The sequence below is a fragment of the Stenella coeruleoalba genome (assembly GCF_951394435.1).
Source record: "Stenella coeruleoalba genome assembly, chromosome: 2".
NCBI lineage: Eukaryota > Metazoa > Chordata > Mammalia > Artiodactyla > Delphinidae > Stenella > Stenella coeruleoalba.
In genome coordinates, this window is record NC_137147.1 from 49,110,277 (window position 1) to 49,131,941 (window position 21,665).

Genomic DNA, 21,665 nt, shown 5'->3' on the forward strand with positions numbered 1-21,665 from the left:
AACAATAAAGATTAGAATATCTCTTCTAGACAAGGTTTTATACAAAGAGGGAGAGTTAAGGAAAAGTAACCGCCAAATCTTCTCTCTTTATTTTAAAATTTGGCTCATGTATTATAACAATCAGTAGGTTGTATGTGGTTATGAATGGGAAACTCAAGCACCTATTGTTAATAACAGTTAAACACAGTTCACACCCTCAGAAATTTAAGTTATAAAAGTATTTTGGTATTTTTAGAGAATGAATAAAGAAATAATACCTAATTTATTAGGTTGAAAAATACCTTCATTTTCGAGCCCTCAAATATCTATTTGTTCTTTTTATTAGTGACTTCTACAAACATATTATGCAGAGAAACAGCTTGGAATAAGTGGATTTGCTCTACTTGTATCCCTGGTGCCAGGTCTGATGTTAAAGCTGTATTGTAAAATGAAGGAATATAATTGATAGAAGCCATTTGCCTTTATAAACAACTGTCCTATGTCAGACCTTAAATTTAAGAGAATTACAGAAATGGAGTCAAGATGTTTCTGGTTCTGTTTCTAGCTCTGCAAGAATACTAAAGCAGATGAGATGGTGAAGGATTTGTATGTGGAAAATGCCCAGTTGTTGAAAGCTCTGGAAATAACTGAACAGCGACAAAAAACAGCAGAGAAGAAAAATTACCTCCTAGAGGAGAAGATTGCCAGCCTCAGTAATATAGTCAGGAATCTGACACCAGCACCATTGACTTCTACACCTCCCTTAAGGTCATAGCCAAGCCAAAGGATAAACACTCATAGTTGTGCACTTTACTGAAATGGATGGAGCATTTCAGTATGTTCTCTCAACCGTTGTTTTTTGTGGGGTTTTCTTGGGTTTTTTTTTAAACTTTAATGGCTTAAAGTTAAGCCTAACGTAAAACTTCCAGCAACAGAATTAAAATCTCCATTCATTGTAATTAGTTTTTCTAAATAGACTATAATGGAAGTTGCAAACAAATACATATTTCACTGTTTGAATTATTCCCAAGCTTTGAATTTTTAAAAATATTCTAATAGCCATCAAGAAGGTGATACAAAAACAACTCAAGAATCTTAAAACCCCAGTTTTGAATGAATTTTTAAAAATTACTATTATGTATAAGTTTATATGTAAATTGCAGATATTTAAAAGTTGAGAAATTATTAGCTGGCTGTTTTGATCTTTATTTTATAACCAAATGTACATCTTCTCATACATTTACATATGAAAAAGTCATTCCGTTTCTAATAGTTCTGGTTTTTTGAATTAATTGTTAGACTTTCTGTTTGGTAAGAGAAGCTGGTATTAATACCACTGAGGTCAGAAATGCCAGAGTCCATAGAACTCTACCTTCTAACACCTATGACAGTATTACCACTCTTTATGTATTACAGATCTAAAACTCATTTACTCAACTGCACTGTTAACTAATGTTAAAACTTCACCTTCTTTAAACAGTCTTTTTCTTTTTTTTTTCCTTCTTAGAAGTTTCATTTGGGAGCTTGTCTTCTAAGAAATGGATAAAGCCACATTCTTAAAGCATTTGAACTATAGGGTAAGCACTGAACAAACTGCTTTGGAGTAAACAGCTACTCCTAGAAGAGAGAGAAGTAAACCATGTGGGTTTTTCTCTCTCTAAAGTCTTGGATTTCATGAACTTATATTTGGGGTTGCCTCAAGAACTCAGGGAACAATACTTTAAGACGTCTTCCTGAAATACTGTAGGGCCTCGTTAAGAATTTGAAATGTATAAACCATGTGACCTTATTTATTTGTCATATATTTAGAGCCATAGTGGGATTTTTATTTCTACATTTTTGGTGAATTTAATTTTCTGGAAAAAGGCCTTGATTTTAGAGTTAAAAACCTCTTCTAACATATGGAAGAGTTATTGTTTGCTTGTTTGTTTAATATAGGTCAAAATTTCCATGCTTCCTATTCCTCTGCACCTCAAATCTGATAAGAATTTCTTACTGTGATAAGCATTCGCATGCCATCTGAGGTAAAGGAGTGCCAAATAGGATTTTTCCATTCAGTCTCAAGACTAGAACATTATAGAACAGTAAACATTTTGAATAACTTTTTTCCCCAGGTAAAATCTCTGCTTCTAGCCTACTTCAGCCAGGAGTTGGTTGGTAAAGAACTTACTATGTGGGACACAAACAGAGCTCATCACAGCCACCTACAGAGCTCATCACAGCCACCTATTTGTTTTTGTGGAAGAGTAATTAGATCAGAAAAATTCACTTTGATAAATTCCAGGAAAGCCAAGCCCATCAATTTATAAGAGGTGTCACAGGAAAATCAAACACTGCCTTATGGGCAGGAAAAAAAGATGAAGCAAACTGCTTAAGAAGCCACGTCAGAAACTCAATATCAACAAAATAATTTGCATTAAGGAACTTTAGAGTTCCTTGGGCCTAACCATATACTATTAGTCCTACCTGCCAACACAGGAGTCCTTGCTACAAGAGCCCTGACAAGGCAAGGTCATTTGTGGGACTGGGAGTTCATGCTTCAGAAGCAGACTTTCTCACTTTTGAACAGCTCTATTATCAGAAAGTCCCGATTTTCCCCTGGAAAAGAATTAATTTTAATCCCTCCCTACAATTATACTTCAAAACATTTGATATCTGCTGTCATGCCTCCCCTAATCATTTTTCTCCAGTGCAAACATTACTAGTAAACTCAACTACTTGTATGGCATTGACTTTAACACTTAAAACTGTGGATAGGCCTAGGTTAAGGTCATAAATAAACTAAGCACCTGTGGTATATTTATGTGATATGCTTTAAGTTATTCAAGGTTTTTGCCATCAGAACTGAACACCAAGCACATTTCTCAAATAGATGGCTTACCATATGATCACACATGTTGTGTTTTTTATCTTTATTTTTTACATTATGAAAAGTATAGATTAATTTGTTTCTTATAAATCTGTATGTGTATATAAAGTGTTGTACAATGAATGTAAATATGACTTCTGGAAAATTTTAGACTACATTTAGAATCCCTTTATCTAAAATCAAAATGCTGCTCAAATGAAAGTTAATTTAACTAACACCTCGGTGCTTACTTCTTGCTTCACTGCACTCATAAAATTGGAAAAAAGATCAATACAAGAAATATATAGTTACCTTAAATTATATATTTGTGCAGCAGATTATTTTTGTAGACTAGAGTGGGAATTTAACTGGCAATTTATAATATAGCTTACAGCTTTTAAAAGGCCTTTTAAAGAGATTAAATGTAAACTATTAAATGTTTAGATTTTGCTTTCAGACTTTATAATAGAACTCTTTACAGTCACCTTATATATCTTATAGGCATTTAACTCCTCATTTATTAAAAGTACTGGTTGTTAAATTCTCTTGATTTCTTAAGAACAGTTATTTAAATAAGTCTTAGGAGATAGGATCTTCATTTCAAGGAAAGAAAATCAAGTTTGCCTTTGTGATAATGTTACCCTTAGAAAAGGAAAGTGTGGATAATAAAACCTACATTGTTCTATTTTGCTTTCTTCTGCTTTTTAGAAGCCTGAGCTATTAAGTTCAAATTTGTGAAGGAAGAGAAGTAGAAGAGGAGGGGTAGAACCAATCACAGTATTTATTTTTCTAAAACTTAATAAACCCAGATTTTTTTAAAACTATTTTAAATATGAATTCTTCCCAGAAGCTTCAAATGCATTGTTTATATATTTAACCTTAAACATAAGTAGATCACAGTCATAGGCTTTCAAGGTTTATGAGGAGTTCTTACAGGTCTAATATTTCAATAATGTACCAATACCCAGGGCAGGTATTATGATGAGGAACTTTTGTTTTTTTAAGAATGAATAAGAGTTTATGGTGGACTTTAACGTGTGAAGATGATTTTTTTAGTTTTGTGATTTCTTTTTTCTGAGTAAAGGAAAAGAGAAATGTGTTGCTATTGTCAGCATCTTAAAGGTAGTCTCACTCAAGGCAAGGCTAAGTGCTTCGTGATAGTATTAAGCAAGTCTTGTTTTGAACGGATTACCTAATGACTCACTAGAATGATATAAATTATACAAGTTATGCCAAAACTAAGTCAAAACCTAATAACCAAAGCATTCGTTATTTAAAACTTATTCACTATATCATGTTTGGACCTATTCAAACATCTCAGCCCTGTAAAACAGTTTTGGTTTTATGACATATGGATAGTGGTTTAATAATAAATCCAAGTTAGCTATTTGTTTCCCAGCTTTTTTTGAATGATATTCATTAAATCTGTTCTTATTGGAAGACATTATCACAGCATGATTGAAGGGAACATTGGTTTTATAAAGGAAAACCCGAGTTCACCGATAGCCATCACTAAGATTCTTTTCATGTAAAGATTAATGCTTATGTGTTTATATCGACTTTGTATATTTCATCTTAGCCATTCTATCCTATAAAGATTTTACCATGAGCTTAAGATGTAAATAAATAATTTTGCAAATATGGCTCTTTTTTTCTATACACCTTGAACTTTTATAAACAGTTTCAGTATGTTTATCATTGGTTTTTAGAGTGAAAGCATCAAAACATTGCACTAAACATATTTTATAAATGCAAAATCTCTGGAGCATTCACTCCAGACCTACTGAATTAGAGTCTGCATTAAAAAAAAAAATCCCCAAATTATGTGATTTAGAGCACTGGGACTCCATTTCTGTAACAGAATTGATGACTTTCACACCAGCCAGTTTGAGATCCCTGTACCCTGTGGTGGTTCATAACTTACTTCTAAAATCCTGACAAACTCAGGTGAGGCCCTGCTTGGGAGTTTGGGAGCTTCAGAGGTGGCTTTATTTCACTTTGCCGTATTTGTGGGTGACTCAGACTATTTCAGTTGAGCTACTTGTAAATGATGAGATATATGCAACTATTGGTATAAAAGTTAACCTAAAAGCACATTAAGTTAATATGCTGAGTACTGAAATTTAGAATGGAAATACTGGCCAAACTAGACTTATCTCACAAGGCTTGTTTTATTTGCAAACCTTTTATACCAATCTCACACTGCCTTTATGAGGCAATAACTATTATTAACCCCATTTTACAGATGAGAAAACTGAAACTTAGCTAAGTTATGACTTAATCAAGGCCACAGAGCCAGCTAAGTAGGGGACTCAGGACTCTCTGAGCAGGTTTGTCTGTATTAATATGTTGCAACAGGTATCCATTTCTCTTTCCGGCAAACAACATTTAATTGGTGCTATTGAATACTTATCTTGTGCACTGCACTCTAAAGAAAAATATTTAAAATTCTTGGTTTTCTGTTTACAGACTTGGGTAGAGCAGTGAGATTTATGCACAAGAAAAAATTAGAAAAAATTACATCGATACAGAAGACAATCAAGTTTTATTGATGGACTCAGTGCTATAGGCACTAAGATATGGAATATTAGTGCCCTCAGGTATTTTAATACAGGAAATGGGAAAAGTTCTTAACCTAGCATTAAGTATAATTCTGCACTTATTTGAGATTAGTGTAACCTGTTTGTTTTGTAGTCTCTTTTATTCATTTTGCATTGAAAAAGTCTTATTTTTCTAATATATACCTGATATACATTTTCCCATAATAATGGTCAAATTTTGTCCAAAAGATCAGAATTTTGACCTAATGCAAAATATCTATAATCTGTAAAGTTAAATTTAATATAGTTAATATGTTATAAGTCACAAAATTGTTTATTCTTTGTTTGGTTTTGCCTCTTTTGCAATCAGGAAAAATGGCTAATTTTGACAAATGGACATGTTAAAAAAAATTAAAACTTCAAAAAAGGAACTATAAACTGAATCAGTGAAATGCTATAAATTAAAGAGTAGGCAACAATGTAAAAACAGAGCTGGAAACCCTTAGGTTAAAATAATATTTAATTCTGAGAAATGATTACATGAGATGTGCTTTACTAGTTAAGGCAAAGTAAACAACTCTGAACAGTCCTTACAGCCCAGATGAGCATTTACCAGTCATTTTTCTTTCCTGTTTGAGTATCTGTCTTTAAGCTCTTAAGCAATAAATAAGCATTAGAATATGGATGGTAGATTAGAAAATAGTATTGTATCAATGTTGATTTACTTAAGTCTATAAGTACTGTGTTTATGTAAGATTATATTCTAGGGAAATACACACTGAAGTATTTAGGGATATGTAACCGTAATGTACGCAAATTATTCTCAAATGATTCATAACAAAATTACAGAAAGATGTAAACAAATCAATGAAGCAAAATGTTTTAAAAAATAGGTAATGGGTATGCAAGCATACTAAGTGTGGTACTAGGCACTTAACTTTACCTTCCTTACCCTCATAGCAATTCTGAAGAGTAGACGGTATTTCAATGGTACAGAAGAGGAAACTGACTAGAAACCATTTATGGCAGCCTATCTGCATGCCTGTGGTCTATTATGAAAAGTTCAGCATAATCAGACATTTTTCCTATTTCCCTGGGCATGTAGAAAATGGGGAAACGGGAAACTGAGGCAGTTGGCAGAAGAGGTAAATGCCAAAATGAAGCATTAAGGGGGCGCATAAGGAACAGGAGGGGCTGTTAAGCAAATGAATCCCACACACACATGCAAATGACAGTCATGAAGCAACACCTAAAGGTCCAGTGGGGGCTCAGGATATCTCTAGTATACACTGCCCCCTCCTCTATCTCTACACCTGATAGCACACAAGTATTTTTCTTGAGGTAAAAGAGACACTTTATCCATGTCTTTTACTCTGTTGCTACCTTAGGAAGAATTTGACAAAGAAACAGAAACCTGTTCTGACTAGTCTATGTGAAAGGGGAATTATATAATAAAATAAGGAATTATATTTGGTTCATGGAACCAAAGGGCAGGAAATACAGACTTCATGAGGCATTAAAACAAAGACCTTTGGTGCTCTTCCCTACTCTCCCCCTCCTTCTGTATCCCTACTTCTCATCACTTGGTCTCTTGTTTTTCCTTCTCTGCACCTGTTTGTTGAGGCTGGCAGGGTTGGGGGGTGGAGTTGTTGTTTGTTTTTCCTGTCTTATCTCACTTTCTTGTTTAAGTGCCAAATGGAGTCCAACAATTACTTCCAAGTCACAATTCCAAATTCTCAAGGAATCTGATTGACCATGCATAGTCTTCCCATAATCCAATCAACTATGGCCAGCAAGGGTCATGATCTTGGGATACAAGCTGCAGAGGCCACCACATCACAGAGAATACTCTCACAAATAAGGGGCTGGAGCAGTTAGTGAGGGAAATTTAGACTCAAGATGTGTAGACAGTAGATAAAAATGGCTTTAAAAGGTAGGATCTCAAATAAAGATTTTCATGTTTACTCACATTTTTATGGAAGTATACTATCTATTCAAAGAGAAGCACCATTTTAAAATGCTGCCTGGTGACAAATGTCACTAGTACTCCTGTTACCCTATCTTTTGTCCTTGTCCCTTGCCCATACTCCTTTGTCCTGATTCCTACATATTCTCTAGATATCACATATAGAGTTTCATCAAGGTGTCCATCCAAGTCACAGTGGGTATAATAAATGCCACCCATCATATCCTACTTAAGTGGCATAATCCTGAAGTCACTTATTTCAGATATTGCCAGAGAAGGTAAAAGTTAGAGGTCTTTTGAAAAATATAATTAAAAGAGATTTAAATTTTGTATTAAGACCATGAATAAAAGAAATTCTATTGAACTTTTTCAAGATAGCTTCCCTTACTCTTGAAGAATGGGGTAGGAGCCCCTACTATGTGCTCGCATGAGCACCCTGCACATTCCCAGGTAAAGCAGATGCCACTCCGTGTAACTGCCTACTAACTTGTCTGATCTCCATTAGACTCACCTTTTAAGACAATGATTGCTGTCTTATCACCATGCTATTCCCAGTTCCCAACTCAATGCCGAAAACAAAACTGGTGGTCAATATTCATTATACAGATGGAAGAGTATATACATTTCTATTTTGAGTTTGTCATCCTGTAGTGGCGCTCACAGGAGAGTATGTATGCTAATTGTTTTATGCATATAATTTAATGTTTTCAGTCTTTATTATTTTTTAAAAGATCAAAAAATTTTAAATGTATTAGCAAGCAATTGAAGAAATTTTTCCAAGTAATTTAAGGAAACATCATCTTTCAGTGTGATAAAAATTAAGTGCTATATTCTAGCAGTTGAAAGAGTATATATACCTTTTGGGCCCATAAATCACAATCTAATAACTCTGACAATAAGTACTACAAGCTCATGATATTTACTCAGATTAGTGGTTTGTAACAACTGCAACAAATTAAATATGACATTTTCTAAAGAAAGAGAACAAAATTCTTGTGGCTTTTTTTTGGTAGCGGTGCTTGGCTTATGTTATCTCATATAACGTGATGTTTAGTTTTTGCTATTCAATAAATTCCAACATTATCATTTTTTCTGGTGGAAGCAAAAACTTGAAAGTTGATTTATTTTCCGATGTCAGGAAGTGGGATGAGCCTCTGCCTCTAGGTTTGTGCCTAGATGTGATTCAGATGTCTTCCTACAACAAATTTTCACCCACTTGCTTAAATCTAATAATCCCATGGTACAAGAAGACTAAGTCACTTCCCATCTGCTCCTTATTTCTGTTCTCCTGCTCATTATACATGTAGTTAAATTGAAGATAAGGCAAGGACCAGAGCCACTTCAGAACAATCCATTAAAATTTTCTCCCAAAATGATAAGTAACTTTGCATCTTCCTAAATTCAAAGATGACACATATTTTGAAAGAATATTCAAGCATTTAAAAAGAGCACTATAAAAAAGGTAAAGATTACCCAAAATCCTACCACCCAGTGGTAGCCACTATCAATAGTTCGGTGAACTCTCTTCCAGACATAATTTTATGCTTACAGACACATATACACACATTCACGCTTAACACAATTTTATATAAATGATAGCATACACATACATGTATATACATATTTACAGACATGTACATATAGTTTCTTCCACAATGGTTTTCCTCCCCCTCCCTCTATGTAAAGAATGTCACATTATTTCCCTTAACTAGTATAAATCTGGCTTCAAGCTCCTCATTCTGATATCAGTGATTAGTCATAATTGAATAGTCCTTCTCCTCTTTAAGACTGTACAGCAGTCCCATCTCCTAACCTTTAGGCTATCGCATTCCTTTACCCCCATTTATTGAAGAGTTTAGCACCTGGGTCACTGTATTCTCAACTAATATTCCTATCATTATCCTTGGTGACTTCAATTTGCACATAAATGACAAGAGCAGAGGAAGTAAAGAGTTTAGGCAGCAAATAAGTTGGGCTGTGAAAGGGAGGAGGGAGAGTAGGTGGTAGAGGGAGATACGGCCTAGAGAAAAGACCTGTTTTTCAGATAGGAGATGCTTGAGTTTAAATGCTGTAAGAAGATGCCAGTGGAAAAGGGGGGAATAACAGAAATAATGGTCATGATAAAGAGAAAAGGACAAGAAAATTAGAGATGTGTCCAGGGCAGAGGTTTAGTGAGGAGCATGGAATCTAAGCTAGGTAAAGAGGGCAGTGAGGACAGGAGTTGGATATGGGTAAGTGGTTGATATACAGAGGGCCAACTGTAAAGGAGGTGAGCATCTATAGATTTTGGTATCTGAGGAGGGGTGAGGGAGTGTCATAGAACAAATATCCCGTGGAAACCGAGAGATGACTGTATGCTGAGAAGTGATAGAGCCAGTGTTTTGGAGTAAAGACTTTGAAGTGAGGGTGCTAAAGTAGATGAGTTTGGAAGGTAAAAAGTGATGTATATAAGACTTCTGAGGTGGTCTACATAATGGTGGTAAAGTGGGTAGAGGAAAAGATCAGGAGAAATGAGATCAAGGGTCTGAAAGGCCAAGATTTGGGACTGCTTTCTTCTCAGATGCCTGTCCCCATTATTTCACCAAATCTGCTTGCCAATGTCACCATGAATCTTAAAGTTACCCCACTCCAACCTGTACTCCACACAGCCTCAAAAAGTAGTCCTAAAATAAAATTGCATGTCACACTAATGTTTAAAGTCTTTCAGTGGCTCCCCATGTCCTCAAGTTCAATCTCTGTTCTTTAATATGACTTAGGGCAGATCATCCAGACAGAAAATCAATAAGAAAACACAGGCCTTAAATGACACATTAGACCAGATGGACTTAATTGATATTTATAGAGCATTCCATCCAAAAGCATCAGAATACTGTATTTTCAAGTACATGTGGAACAGTCTCCAGGACTGATCACACACTGGGCCAAAAAATGAGCCTCAGTAAATTTAAGAAAAATTGAAATCATATCAAGCATCCTTTCTGATCACAATGCTATGAGGTTAGAAATCAAGTACAAAGAAAAAGCTGTAAACACACACACACACACACACACACACACACACACACACACACACATGGAGGCTAAGCAATATACTACTAAGCAACCAATGGATCACTGAAGAAATCAAAGAATATGTTAAAAAAATACCTAGAGACATATGAAAATGAAAGCACAACAATCCAAAATCTATGGGATGCAGCAAAAGCCGTTCTAAGAGGGAAGTTTATAGCAATACAAGCTTACCTTAGGAAACAAGAAAAATCTCAAACAACCTAAGCTTACACCTAAAGCAACTAGAGAAAGAAGAACAAACAAAACCCAAAGTTAGAAGGAAAGAAATAATAAAGATCAAATCAGAAATAAATGAAATAGAGATAAAGAAAACAATACAAAAGATCAATGAAACTAAGAGCTGGTTCTTTGAAAAGATAAACAAAATTGATAAACCTTTAGCCAAACTCATCAAGAAAAAAAAGGGAGAGGGCTCAAATCAATAAAATTAGAAATGAAAAAGGAGAAGTTACAGTGGACACCAAAGAAATACAAAGGACCATAAGAGACTATTACAAGCAACTGTATGCCCAAAACTTGGAAAACCAGGAAGAAATGGACAAATTCTTAGAAAGGTACAATCTCCCAGGACTGAACCAGGAAGAAATAGAAAATATAAACAGACCAATCTCAAGTACTAAAAATGAAACTGTGATTAAAAAAACCTCAACAGGGCTCCCCTGATGGCACAGTGGTTGAGAGTCCATCTGCCGATGCAGGGGACACGGGTTCGTGCCCCGGTCCAGGAAGATCCCACATGCTGCGGAGCAGCTGGGCCCATGAGCCTTGGTCACTGAGCCTGTGCGTCTGGAGCCTGTGCTCCGCAACGGGAGAGGCCACAACAGTGAGAGGCCTGCATACCGCAAAAAAAACCAAAAACACCCTCAACAAACAAAAGTCCAGGATGAGATGGCTTCACAGGTGAATTCTAGGAAACATTTAAAGAAGACTTAACACCTATCCTTCTGAAACTATTTCAAAAAATTGCAAAGGAGGGAATACTCCCAAAATCATTCTGTGAGGCCACCATCACCTGGATACCAAAACCACACAGATACCACAAAAAAAAGAAAATCACAGGCCAATAACACTGATGAACACAGACACAAAAATCAACAACAAAATACTACCAAACAAAATCCAACAAAACAATAAATGATCATACACCATGATCAAGTTACAAAGAAATGGAAAGATACCCTGTGCTCTTAGATTGGAAGAATTAATGTTGTTAAAATTGCCATACTACCCCAAGTCATCTATAGATATAATGCAATCCTTATCAAAATATAACATTTTCACAGAACTAGAACAGTTATTTTGAACAAATAATCCTAGATTTATATGGTACAAGGGACCCAGAATTGCTAAAACAATCTTGAGAAAAAAGAACATACCTGGAGATATCACTCTCCCAGACCTCAGACCTTACTGCAAAGCTACAGTAATCAAAAGAGCATGGAAATAAGGAAACACAAGCTTTAAATGACACATTAAACAAGATGAACATAATTGATATTTATACGACATTCCATCGAAAAACAATAGAATACACTTTATTCTCAAGTGCTCATGGAACATTCTCCAGGATAGATCATATCCTGGGTCACAAACCAAGCCTTGGTAAATTTAAGAAAATTGAAATTGTGTCAAGTATCTTTTCCGACCACAATGCTATGAGACTAGATATCAATTACGGGGGAAAATATGTAAAAAATACAAAGACATGGAGGTTAAACAATACACTACTAAATAACCAAGAGATCACTGAAGAAATCAAAGAGGAAATCAAAAAATACCAAGAAACAAATGACAATGGAGACACGATGACCCAAAACCTATGGGATGCAGCAAAAGCAGTTCTAAGAGGGAAGTTTATAGCAATACAAGCCCACCTTAAGAAACAGGAAACACCTCGAATAAACAACCTAACCTTGCACCTAAAGCAATTAGAGAAAGAAAAACAAGAAAACCCCAAAGTTAGCAGAAGGAAAGAAATCACAAAAATCAGATCAGAAATAAATGAAAAAGAAATGAAGGAAACGAGAGCAAAGATCAATAAAACTAAAAGCTGGTTCTTTGAGAAGATAAACAAAATAGATAAACCATTAGCCAGTCTCATCAAGGAAAAAAGGGAGAAGACTCAAATCAATAGAATTAGAAATGAAAAAGGAGAAGTAAAACTGACACTGCAGAAATACAAAAGATCATGAGAAAAAAAAAAGATCATGAGAGATTACTATAAGCAACTCTATGCCAATAAAATGGACAACCTGGAAGAAATGGACAAATTCTTAGAAAGGCACAACCTGCCAAGACTGAATCAGGAAGAAATAGAAAATATGAACAGACCAATCACAAGCACTGAAATTGAAACTGTGATTAAAAATCTTCCAACAAACAAAAGCCCAGGACCAGATGGCTTCACAGGTGAATTCTATCAAACATTCAGAGAAGAGCTAACACCTATCCTTCTCAAACTCTTCCAAAATATAGCAGAGGGAGGAACACTCCCAAATTCCTTCTACGAGGCCACCATCACCTTGATACCAAAACCAGACAAGGATGTTACAAAGAAAGAAAACTACAGGCCAATATCACTGATGAACATAGATGCAAAAATCCTCAACAAAATACTAGCAAACAGAATCCAACAGCACATTAAAAGGATCATACACCATGATCAAGTGGGGTTTATTCCAAGAATGCAAGCATTCTTCAATATATGCAAATCAACCAATGTGATAAACCATATTAACAAATTGAAGGAGAAAAACCATATGATCATCTCAATAGATGCAGAGAAAGCTTTTGACAAAATTCAACACCCATTTATGATAAAAAAACCCTGCAGAATGTAGGCATAGAGGGAACCTTCCTCAACATAATAAAGGCCATATATGACAAACCCACAGCCAACATCATCCTCAATGGTGAAAAACTGAAAGCATTTCCACTAAGATCAGGAACAAGACAAGGTTGCCCACTCTCACCACTCTTATTCAACATAGTTTTGGAAGTTTTAGCCACAGCAATCAGAGAAGAAAAGGAAATAAAAGGAATCCAAATCGGAAAAGAAGAAGTAAAGCTGTCACTGTTTGCAGATGACATGATACTATACATAGAGAATCCTAAAGATGCTACCAGAAAACTACTAGAGCTGATCAATGAATTTGGTAAAGTTGCAGGATACAAAATTAATGCACAGAAATCTCTTGCATTCCTATACACTAATGATGAAAAATCTGAAAGTGAAATCAAGAAAACACTCCTATTTACCATTGCAACAAAAAGAATAAAATATCTAGGAATAAACCTACCTAAGGAGACAAAAGACCTGTATGCAGAAAATTATAAGACACTGATGAAAGAAATTAAAGATGATACAAATAGATGGAGAGATATACCATGTTCTTGGATTGGAAGAATCAACATTGTGAAAATGACTCTACTACCCAAAACAATCTACAGATTCAATGCAATCCCTATCAAACTACCACTGGCATTTTTCACAGAACTAGAACAAAAAATTTCACAATTTGTATGGAAACACAAAAGACCTCGAATAGCCAAAGCCATCTTGAGAACAAAAAATGGAGCTGGAGGAATCAGGCTCCCTGACTTCAGACTATACTACAAAGCTACAGTGATCAAGACAGTATGGTACTGGCACAAAAACAGAAAGATAGATCAATGGAACAGGATAGAAAGCCCAGAGATAAACCCACACACATATGGTCACCTTATCTTTGATAAAGGAGGCAGGAATGTACAGTAGGGAAAGGACAGCCTCTTCAATAAGTGGTTCTGGGAAAACTGGACAGGTACGTACGTGTACAAGTATGAGATTAGATCACTCCCTAACACCATACACAAAAATAAGCTCAAAATGGATTAAAGACCTAAATGTAAAGCCAGAAACTATCAAACTCTTAGAGGAAAACATAGGCAGAACACTCTATGACATAAATCACAGCAAGATCCTTTTTGACCCACCTCCTAGAGAAATGGAAATAAAAATAAACAAATGGGACCTAATGAAACTTCAAAGCTTTTGCACAGCAAAGGAAACCATAAACAAGACCAAAAGACAACCCTCAGAATGGGAGAAAATATTTGCAAATGAAGCAATTGACAAAGGATTAATTTCCAAAATTTACAAGCAGCTCGTGCAGCTCAATATCAAGAAAACAAACAACCCAATCCACAAATGGGCAGAAGACCTAAACAGACATTTCTCCAAAGAAGATATACAGACTGCCAACAAACACATGAAAGAATGCTCAACATCATTAATCATTAGGGAAATGGAAATCAAAACTACAATGAGATATCATCTCACACCAGTCAGAATGGCCATCATCAAAAAATCTAGAAACAATAAATGCTGGAGAGGGTGTGGAGAAAAGGGAACACTCTTGCACTGCTGGTGGGAATGTGAATTGGTACAGCCACTATGGAGAACAATATGGAGGTTCCTTAAAAAACTACAAATAGAACTACCATATGACCCAGCAATCCCACTACTGGGCATATACCCTGAGAAAACCAAAATTCAAAAAGAGTCATGTACCAAAATGTTCATTGCAGCTCTATCTACAATAGCCCGGAGATGGAAACAACCTAAGTGTCCATCATCGGATGAATGGATAAAGAAGATGTGGCACATATATACCATGGAATACTACTCAGCCATAAAAAGAAATGAAATTGAGCTATTTGTAATGAGGTGGATAGACCTAGAGTCTGTCACACAGAGTGAAGTAAGTCAGAAAGAGAAAGGCAAATACCGTATGCTAACATGTATATATGGAATTTAAGGGAAAAAATGTCATGAAGAACCTAGGGGTAAGACAGGAATAAAGACACAGACCTACTAGAGAATGGACTTGAGGATATGGGGAGGGGGAAGGGTGAGCTGTGACAAAGCGAGAGAGAGAGGCATGGACATATATACACTACCAAACGTAAGGTAGATAGCTAGTGGGAAGCAGCCGCATAGCACAGGGATATCAGCTCGGTGCTTTGTGACCGCCTGGAGGGGTGGGATAGGGAGGGAGGGAGGGAGGGAGGAAGATGCAAGAGGGAAGAGATATGGGAACATATGTATATGTATAACTGATTCACTTTATTATAAAGCAGAAACTAACACACCATTGTAAAGCAATTATACCCCAATAAAGATGTTAAAAAAAATCACACCCCAAAGAATAACATATTTAGGAAAAAACCTGATGAAGGAGGTGAAACACTTATACACTCTGAGAACTACAAAAAATTAATAAAGGAAATTGAACACAATTCAAAGAAATGGAAAGATAGCCCATGTTCTTGGATTGGAAGTATTAATACTGTTAAGATGGCCATACTACCAAAAGCAATCTACAGATCTAATGCAATCCCTATCAAATTATCCATGACATTTTTCACAGAACTAGAAAAAATAATCCTAAAATTTATAGGGAACCATAAAAGACCCACAATTGACAAACAATCCTGAAGAGAAAGAACAAAGGAGGAGAGCTTCCCTGGTGGCGCAGAGGACAAGAATCTGCCTGCCAATGCAGCGGACACAGTTCGTTCCCTCGTCCAGGAAGATCCCACATGCTGTGGAGCAACTAAGCCCATGTGCCACAACTACTGAGCCTGTGCTCTAGAGCCTGCGAGCCACAACTATTGAAGCCTGCACACCTAGAGCCTGTGCTCCACAATGAGGAGCCATCGCAATGAGAAGCCCACGCACCACAACGAAGAGTAGCCCCTGCTTGCCGCAACTAGAGAAAGTCTGCGCGCAGCAACGAAGACCCAGCAAGCCAAAAATAAATAAATAAAAATGTTAAAAATTAAAAAAAAAACAACAACAAAGCAGGAGGCATAACCCTCCCAGACTTCAGACAATACTATAAAGCTACAGTAATCAAAAGAGCATGGTATTGGGAATTCCCTGGTGATCCAGTGGTTAGGACTCTGTGCTTCCACTGCAGGGGGCACAGGTTCAATCCCTGGTTGGGGAAGTAAATCCTGCAAGACATGTGGCCACTTGGCATGGCCAAAACAAACAAACAAAAAACAAGAAAACAAAACAGCACTGTATTGGCACAAAAACAGACATATGGATCAATGGAACAGAATAGATAACCCAGAAATAAACCCACACATACAGTCAGTTAATCTTCAACAAAGGAGACAAGAATATACTATGGGAAAGACACAGTCTCTTCAACAAGTGGTGTTCGGAAAGTTGGACAGCAACATGTAAATCAATGCAGTTAGAACACACCCTCTCACCATACAGAAAAATAAACTCAAAATGATTTAAAGGCTTAAACATAAGACATGACACCATAAAACTCCTAGAAGAGATCAAAGGCAAAATATTCTCTGACATAAACTGTACCAACGTTTTCTTAGGTCAGATCTCCCAAGGCAATAGAAATAAAAACAAAAATAAACAAATGGGACCTAATCAAAGTTACAAGCTTTTGCACAGCAAAGGAAACCATAAACAAAAGGAAAAGACAGTCGACAGAATGAGAGAAAATATTTGCAAATGGTGAGACCGACAAGGGATTAATTTCCAAAATATACAAAAAATGCATACAACTCAACAGCAAAAAAAAAGCAAACAAACCCAGTAGAAAACTGGGCAAAGACCTAAATAGACATTTCTCCAAAGAAGACATACAAATGGCCAATAGGCACATGAAAACATGCTCAACATCACTAATTATTAGAGAAATACAAATCAAAACTACAATAAGGTACTACCTTACTCCAGTCAGAATGGCCAGCATTAAAAAGTCTACAGATAACAAATGCTAGAGAAAGTGTGGAGAAAAGGCAACACTCCTACAATGTTGGTGGGAATGTAACTTGGTGAGGCCAGTATGGAGGTTCCTCAGAAAACTAAAAATAGAATTAACATATGATCCAACAATCCCACTCCTGAACATATATCAAGACAAAACTATAATTTAAAAAGATACATGCACCCCAGTGTTAACAGCAGCACTATTCACAATACCCAAGACATGGAAGCAACCTAAATGCCCATCGATAGGTGAATGGATAAAGAAGATACGGTATGTGTGTGTGTGTATATATATATATACATAAAATTATATGTAAAAGTAGAATATATATGAAATATATATAATTTATATATATAAATTTATATATGTAAAATATATAAAATGGAATACTACTTAGCCATAAAAAAGAACAAAATAATGCCATTTGCAGCATTACTGGATGCAACTAGAGATCAACATACTAAGTGAAGTCATTAAGAGAAAGACAAATACCATATGATATCATTTATATGGGTCATCTAAAATATGATACAAATGAACGTGTCTATAAAATAGAAGCAGACACATGGACATAGAGAACAGACTTGTGGTTGCCCAGGGGGAGGGGGCTGGGAGAGGGATGGAGTGGGAGGTTGGGGTTAGTAGATGTAAGCTATTATACATAGAATGGATATACAAGGTCCTAATATACAGCACAGACAACTATATTCAATATCATATAATAAACCATAATGGAACAGAATATTTTAAAAAAGAATCTATATATGTGTGTATAACTAAATCACTTTGTACAGCAGAAATTAACACTATATTGTAAATTAATTATACTTCAATTAAAAAAAATAACAGAACAGAAGAAATATAAAAACAACAGAAAACAAGTAACAAAATTGCAGTAAGTACATACCTCTCAATAATGACTTTAAATGTCAATGGACTAAATGCTCCAATCAAAAGACATAGGGTGGCTGATTGGATAAAAAAATAAGTCCCACCTATATGCTGCTTAGAAGAGACTCACATTAGAGCTTAATGACACAAACAGATTGAAAGTGAAAGAATAGAAAAAGAAATTTCATGCAAATGGAAACGACAAGAAGGCAGGGTAGCAATACTTGTATCAAAGTAGACTTTAAAACAAAGTCTATAACAAAAGACAAAGAAGGACATTATGTCCTGAGAAAGGGATCAATATAAGAAGAGGGTATAACATTCATTAACATATATGCACCTAATACAGGAGCACATTAATATATAAAGCAAATATTAACACACATGAAGAGAGAAGTTGACAATAATAATACAACGATAGTAGGAGACCTTAACACCCCACTTACATCAATGGACAGATCTTCTAGACGGAAAAATCAGTAAATACTGGCATTAAATGACACATTGGATCAAATGTACTTAACAGATATACACAGGACATTCCACCCCAAAACAACAGAATACATGTTCTTTTCAGATGAAAAGGAATGTTCTCCAGGTCAAATCACATGCTAGGCTACAAAACAAGTCTCAACAAATTTAAAATGATAGAAATTATATCAAGCACTTTTTGCTAACCACAACAGTTATAAAACTAGAAATCAATTGCAGAAAGAAAAATGGGAAAAGAAACCTGTGAATGCCAAACAACATGCTACTAAAAAAGAAAAAAAAAAAGGGTCAATGAAGGAATCAAAGGAGAAAACAGAAAATACCTTTAGACAAATGAAAAGGGAAACACATTCCAAAATCTATGGAATGTGGCAAAAGCAGTTCTAAGAAGGATGTTTGTAATAATACAGGCCTTCCTCAAGAAACCAGAAAAATCTCAAATAAACAACCTCACCTCCCACCTAAAGGAATTAGAAAAATAACAAAGACCAAAGTCACCAGAAGGAATAAATAATGAAGATCAGAGATGAAATAAAATAAAGAAAAAAAAACAATTTAAAAGATCAATGAAACCAAGGACTGATTTTTGAAAAGATAAAAACAATTGATCAACCTTTAGGTTCACCAAGAAGAAAAGATAAAGAAACCAAATAAACAAAATAAGAAATGAAAGAGGAGAAACAACAAAAAATACCACAGAGATAAAAAAAAATCATAAGAGAATACCATGAACAGTTATGTGCCAACAAATTCTAACAACGTAGAAGAAGTGAACAGTTTCTGGAAACATACAACTTTCCAACAGTGAATCAAGAAGAAATAGACAATTTGAACAGACTGATCACTAGTAGTAAAACTGAGTTTGTAATTAAAAAAATAAAAACCTCCCAGAAAACAAAAGTCCAAGACTGGAGAGCTTCACAGGGAAATTCTACCAAACATAAAGTAGAACAAATACTTAGACTTCTCAAACTATTCCAAAAAAATTGAAGAGAACAAAACACTCCCAAATCCATTCTATGAGGCCACCAGTACCCTGATACCAAAACCAGACAAAAACACCACACACACACACACACACACACACACACACACACACACACACACACACACAAGAAAAAAAAGAAAGAAAGAAAAGAGAAGAAAAGAAAATGACAGGCCAATATCTTTGATGAATATAGATGCAAAAAGCCTCAACAAAAAATTAGCAAACTGAATCCAACAATATATGAAAAGGATCATACACGATGATAAAATTAGATTTATTCCAGGAACTACAGGATGGTTCAATATTTGCAAATCAATCCAAGTGATACACTACATTAACAAAAGTAAGGACTAAAATACAATCACATGATTATCTCAATAGATGCGGAAAAAGTACTTAACAATATTCAACATCGATTCATTATAAAACTCACCAAAGTGGGTAAAGAGGAAACATATCTCAACATAATAAAGGTCATTTATGATAAATCCACAGCTAGCATCATACTCAACAGTGAAAAGCTGAAAGCATTTCCTCTAAATTCAGAAACAGGATAAGGATGCCTACTCTCACCATTTCTATTTAACAGAGTATTGGAAGTCCTAGCCACAGCAATCAGATAAGAGAAAATAGATAAATAAAAGGCATCTAAATTGGAAGGGCAGACGTAGAACTGTCACTATTTGCAGATGATATACTTTCCACAGAAAACCTTAAAATCTCCATCAAAAAACTATTCCAACTAATAACTGAATTCAGCAAAGTTGCAGGATACAAGATTAATCTACAGATACCTGTTATTTTTCTATACACAAATAATGAACTATCAGAAAGAGAAAGTTTAAAAATATCCCATTTAAAATTGCATCAAAAGAATAAAATACCTAAGAATAAACTTAACCAAAGAGGTAAAATTCCTATACTCAGAAAATTATAAAACACTCAGAAAGGAAATTGAAGATGATACAAAGAAATGGAAAGATACCCTGTGCTCTTAGATTGGAAGAATAAATGTTGTTAAAATTGCCATACTACCCCAAGTCATCTATAGATATAATGCAATCCTTATCAAAATATAACATTTTCACAGAACTAGAACAGTTATTTTGAACAAATAATCCTAGATTTATATGGTACAACAAGAGACCCAGAATTGCTAAAACACTCTTGAGAAAAAAGAACATAGCTGGAGATATCACTCTCCCAGACCTCAGACCTTACTGCAAAGCTACAGTAATCAAAAGAGCATGGAAATAAGGAAACACAAGCTTTAAATGACACATTAAACAAGATGAACATAATTGATATTTATACGACATTCCATCGAAAAACAATAGAATACACTTTATTCTCAAGTGCTCATGGAACATTCTCCAGGATAGATCACATCCTAGGTCACAAACCAAGCCTTGGTAAATTTAAGAAAATTGAAATTGTATCAAGTATCTTTTCTGACCACAACGCTATGAGACTAGATATCAATTATGGGGGAAAATATGTAAAAAATACAAAGACATGGAGGTTAAACAATACACTACTAAATAACCAAGAGATCACTGAAGAAATCAAAGAGGAAATCAAAAAATACCAAGAAACAAATGACAATGGAGACACGACAACCCAAAACCTATGGGATGCAGCAAAAGCAGTTCTAAGAGGGAAGTTTAAAGCAAAGAATTCTACCTCAAGAAACAAGAAACATCTCGAATAAACAACCTAAACTTACACCTAAAGCAATTAGAGAAAGAAGACCAAAAAACCCGAAAGTTAACAGAAGGAAGGAAATCATAAAGATCAGATGAGAAATAAATAAAAAAGAAATGAAGGAAATGATAGCAAAGATCAATAAAACTAAAAGCTGGTTCTTTGAGAAGATAAACAAAACTGATAAACCATTAGCCACACTCATAAAGAAAGAAAGGGAGAGACTCAAATCAATAGATTAGATATGAAAAAGGAGAAGTAACAACTGATACTGCAGAAATACAAAGGATCCCGAGAGATTACTACAAGCAACTATATGGCAATAAAATGGACAATGTGGAAGAAATGGACAAATTCTTAGAAAAGCACAACCTTCCGAGACTGAACCAGGAAG

The 21,665-nt window shown here is 35.2% G+C and overlaps 1 protein-coding gene across 8 annotated transcripts in view; it reads left to right on the forward strand.

Moving 5' to 3' along the window:
* NIN (ninein) overlaps positions 1 to 4,614 on the forward strand; it is a 105,027-nt gene extending 100,413 nt beyond the window's left edge. For all 8 annotated transcript variants that reach the window (XM_079914966.1, XM_079914972.1, XM_079914968.1 and 5 more), the window contains one exon: positions 545 to 4,614. In XM_079914966.1, the coding sequence (XP_079771092.1) occupies positions 545 to 754 (210 nt within the window). In that variant the 3' untranslated portion in view covers positions 755 to 4,614. The remainder of the gene's footprint in view (positions 1 to 544) is intronic.
* Positions 4,615 to 21,665: the final 17,051 nt, after the last annotated feature.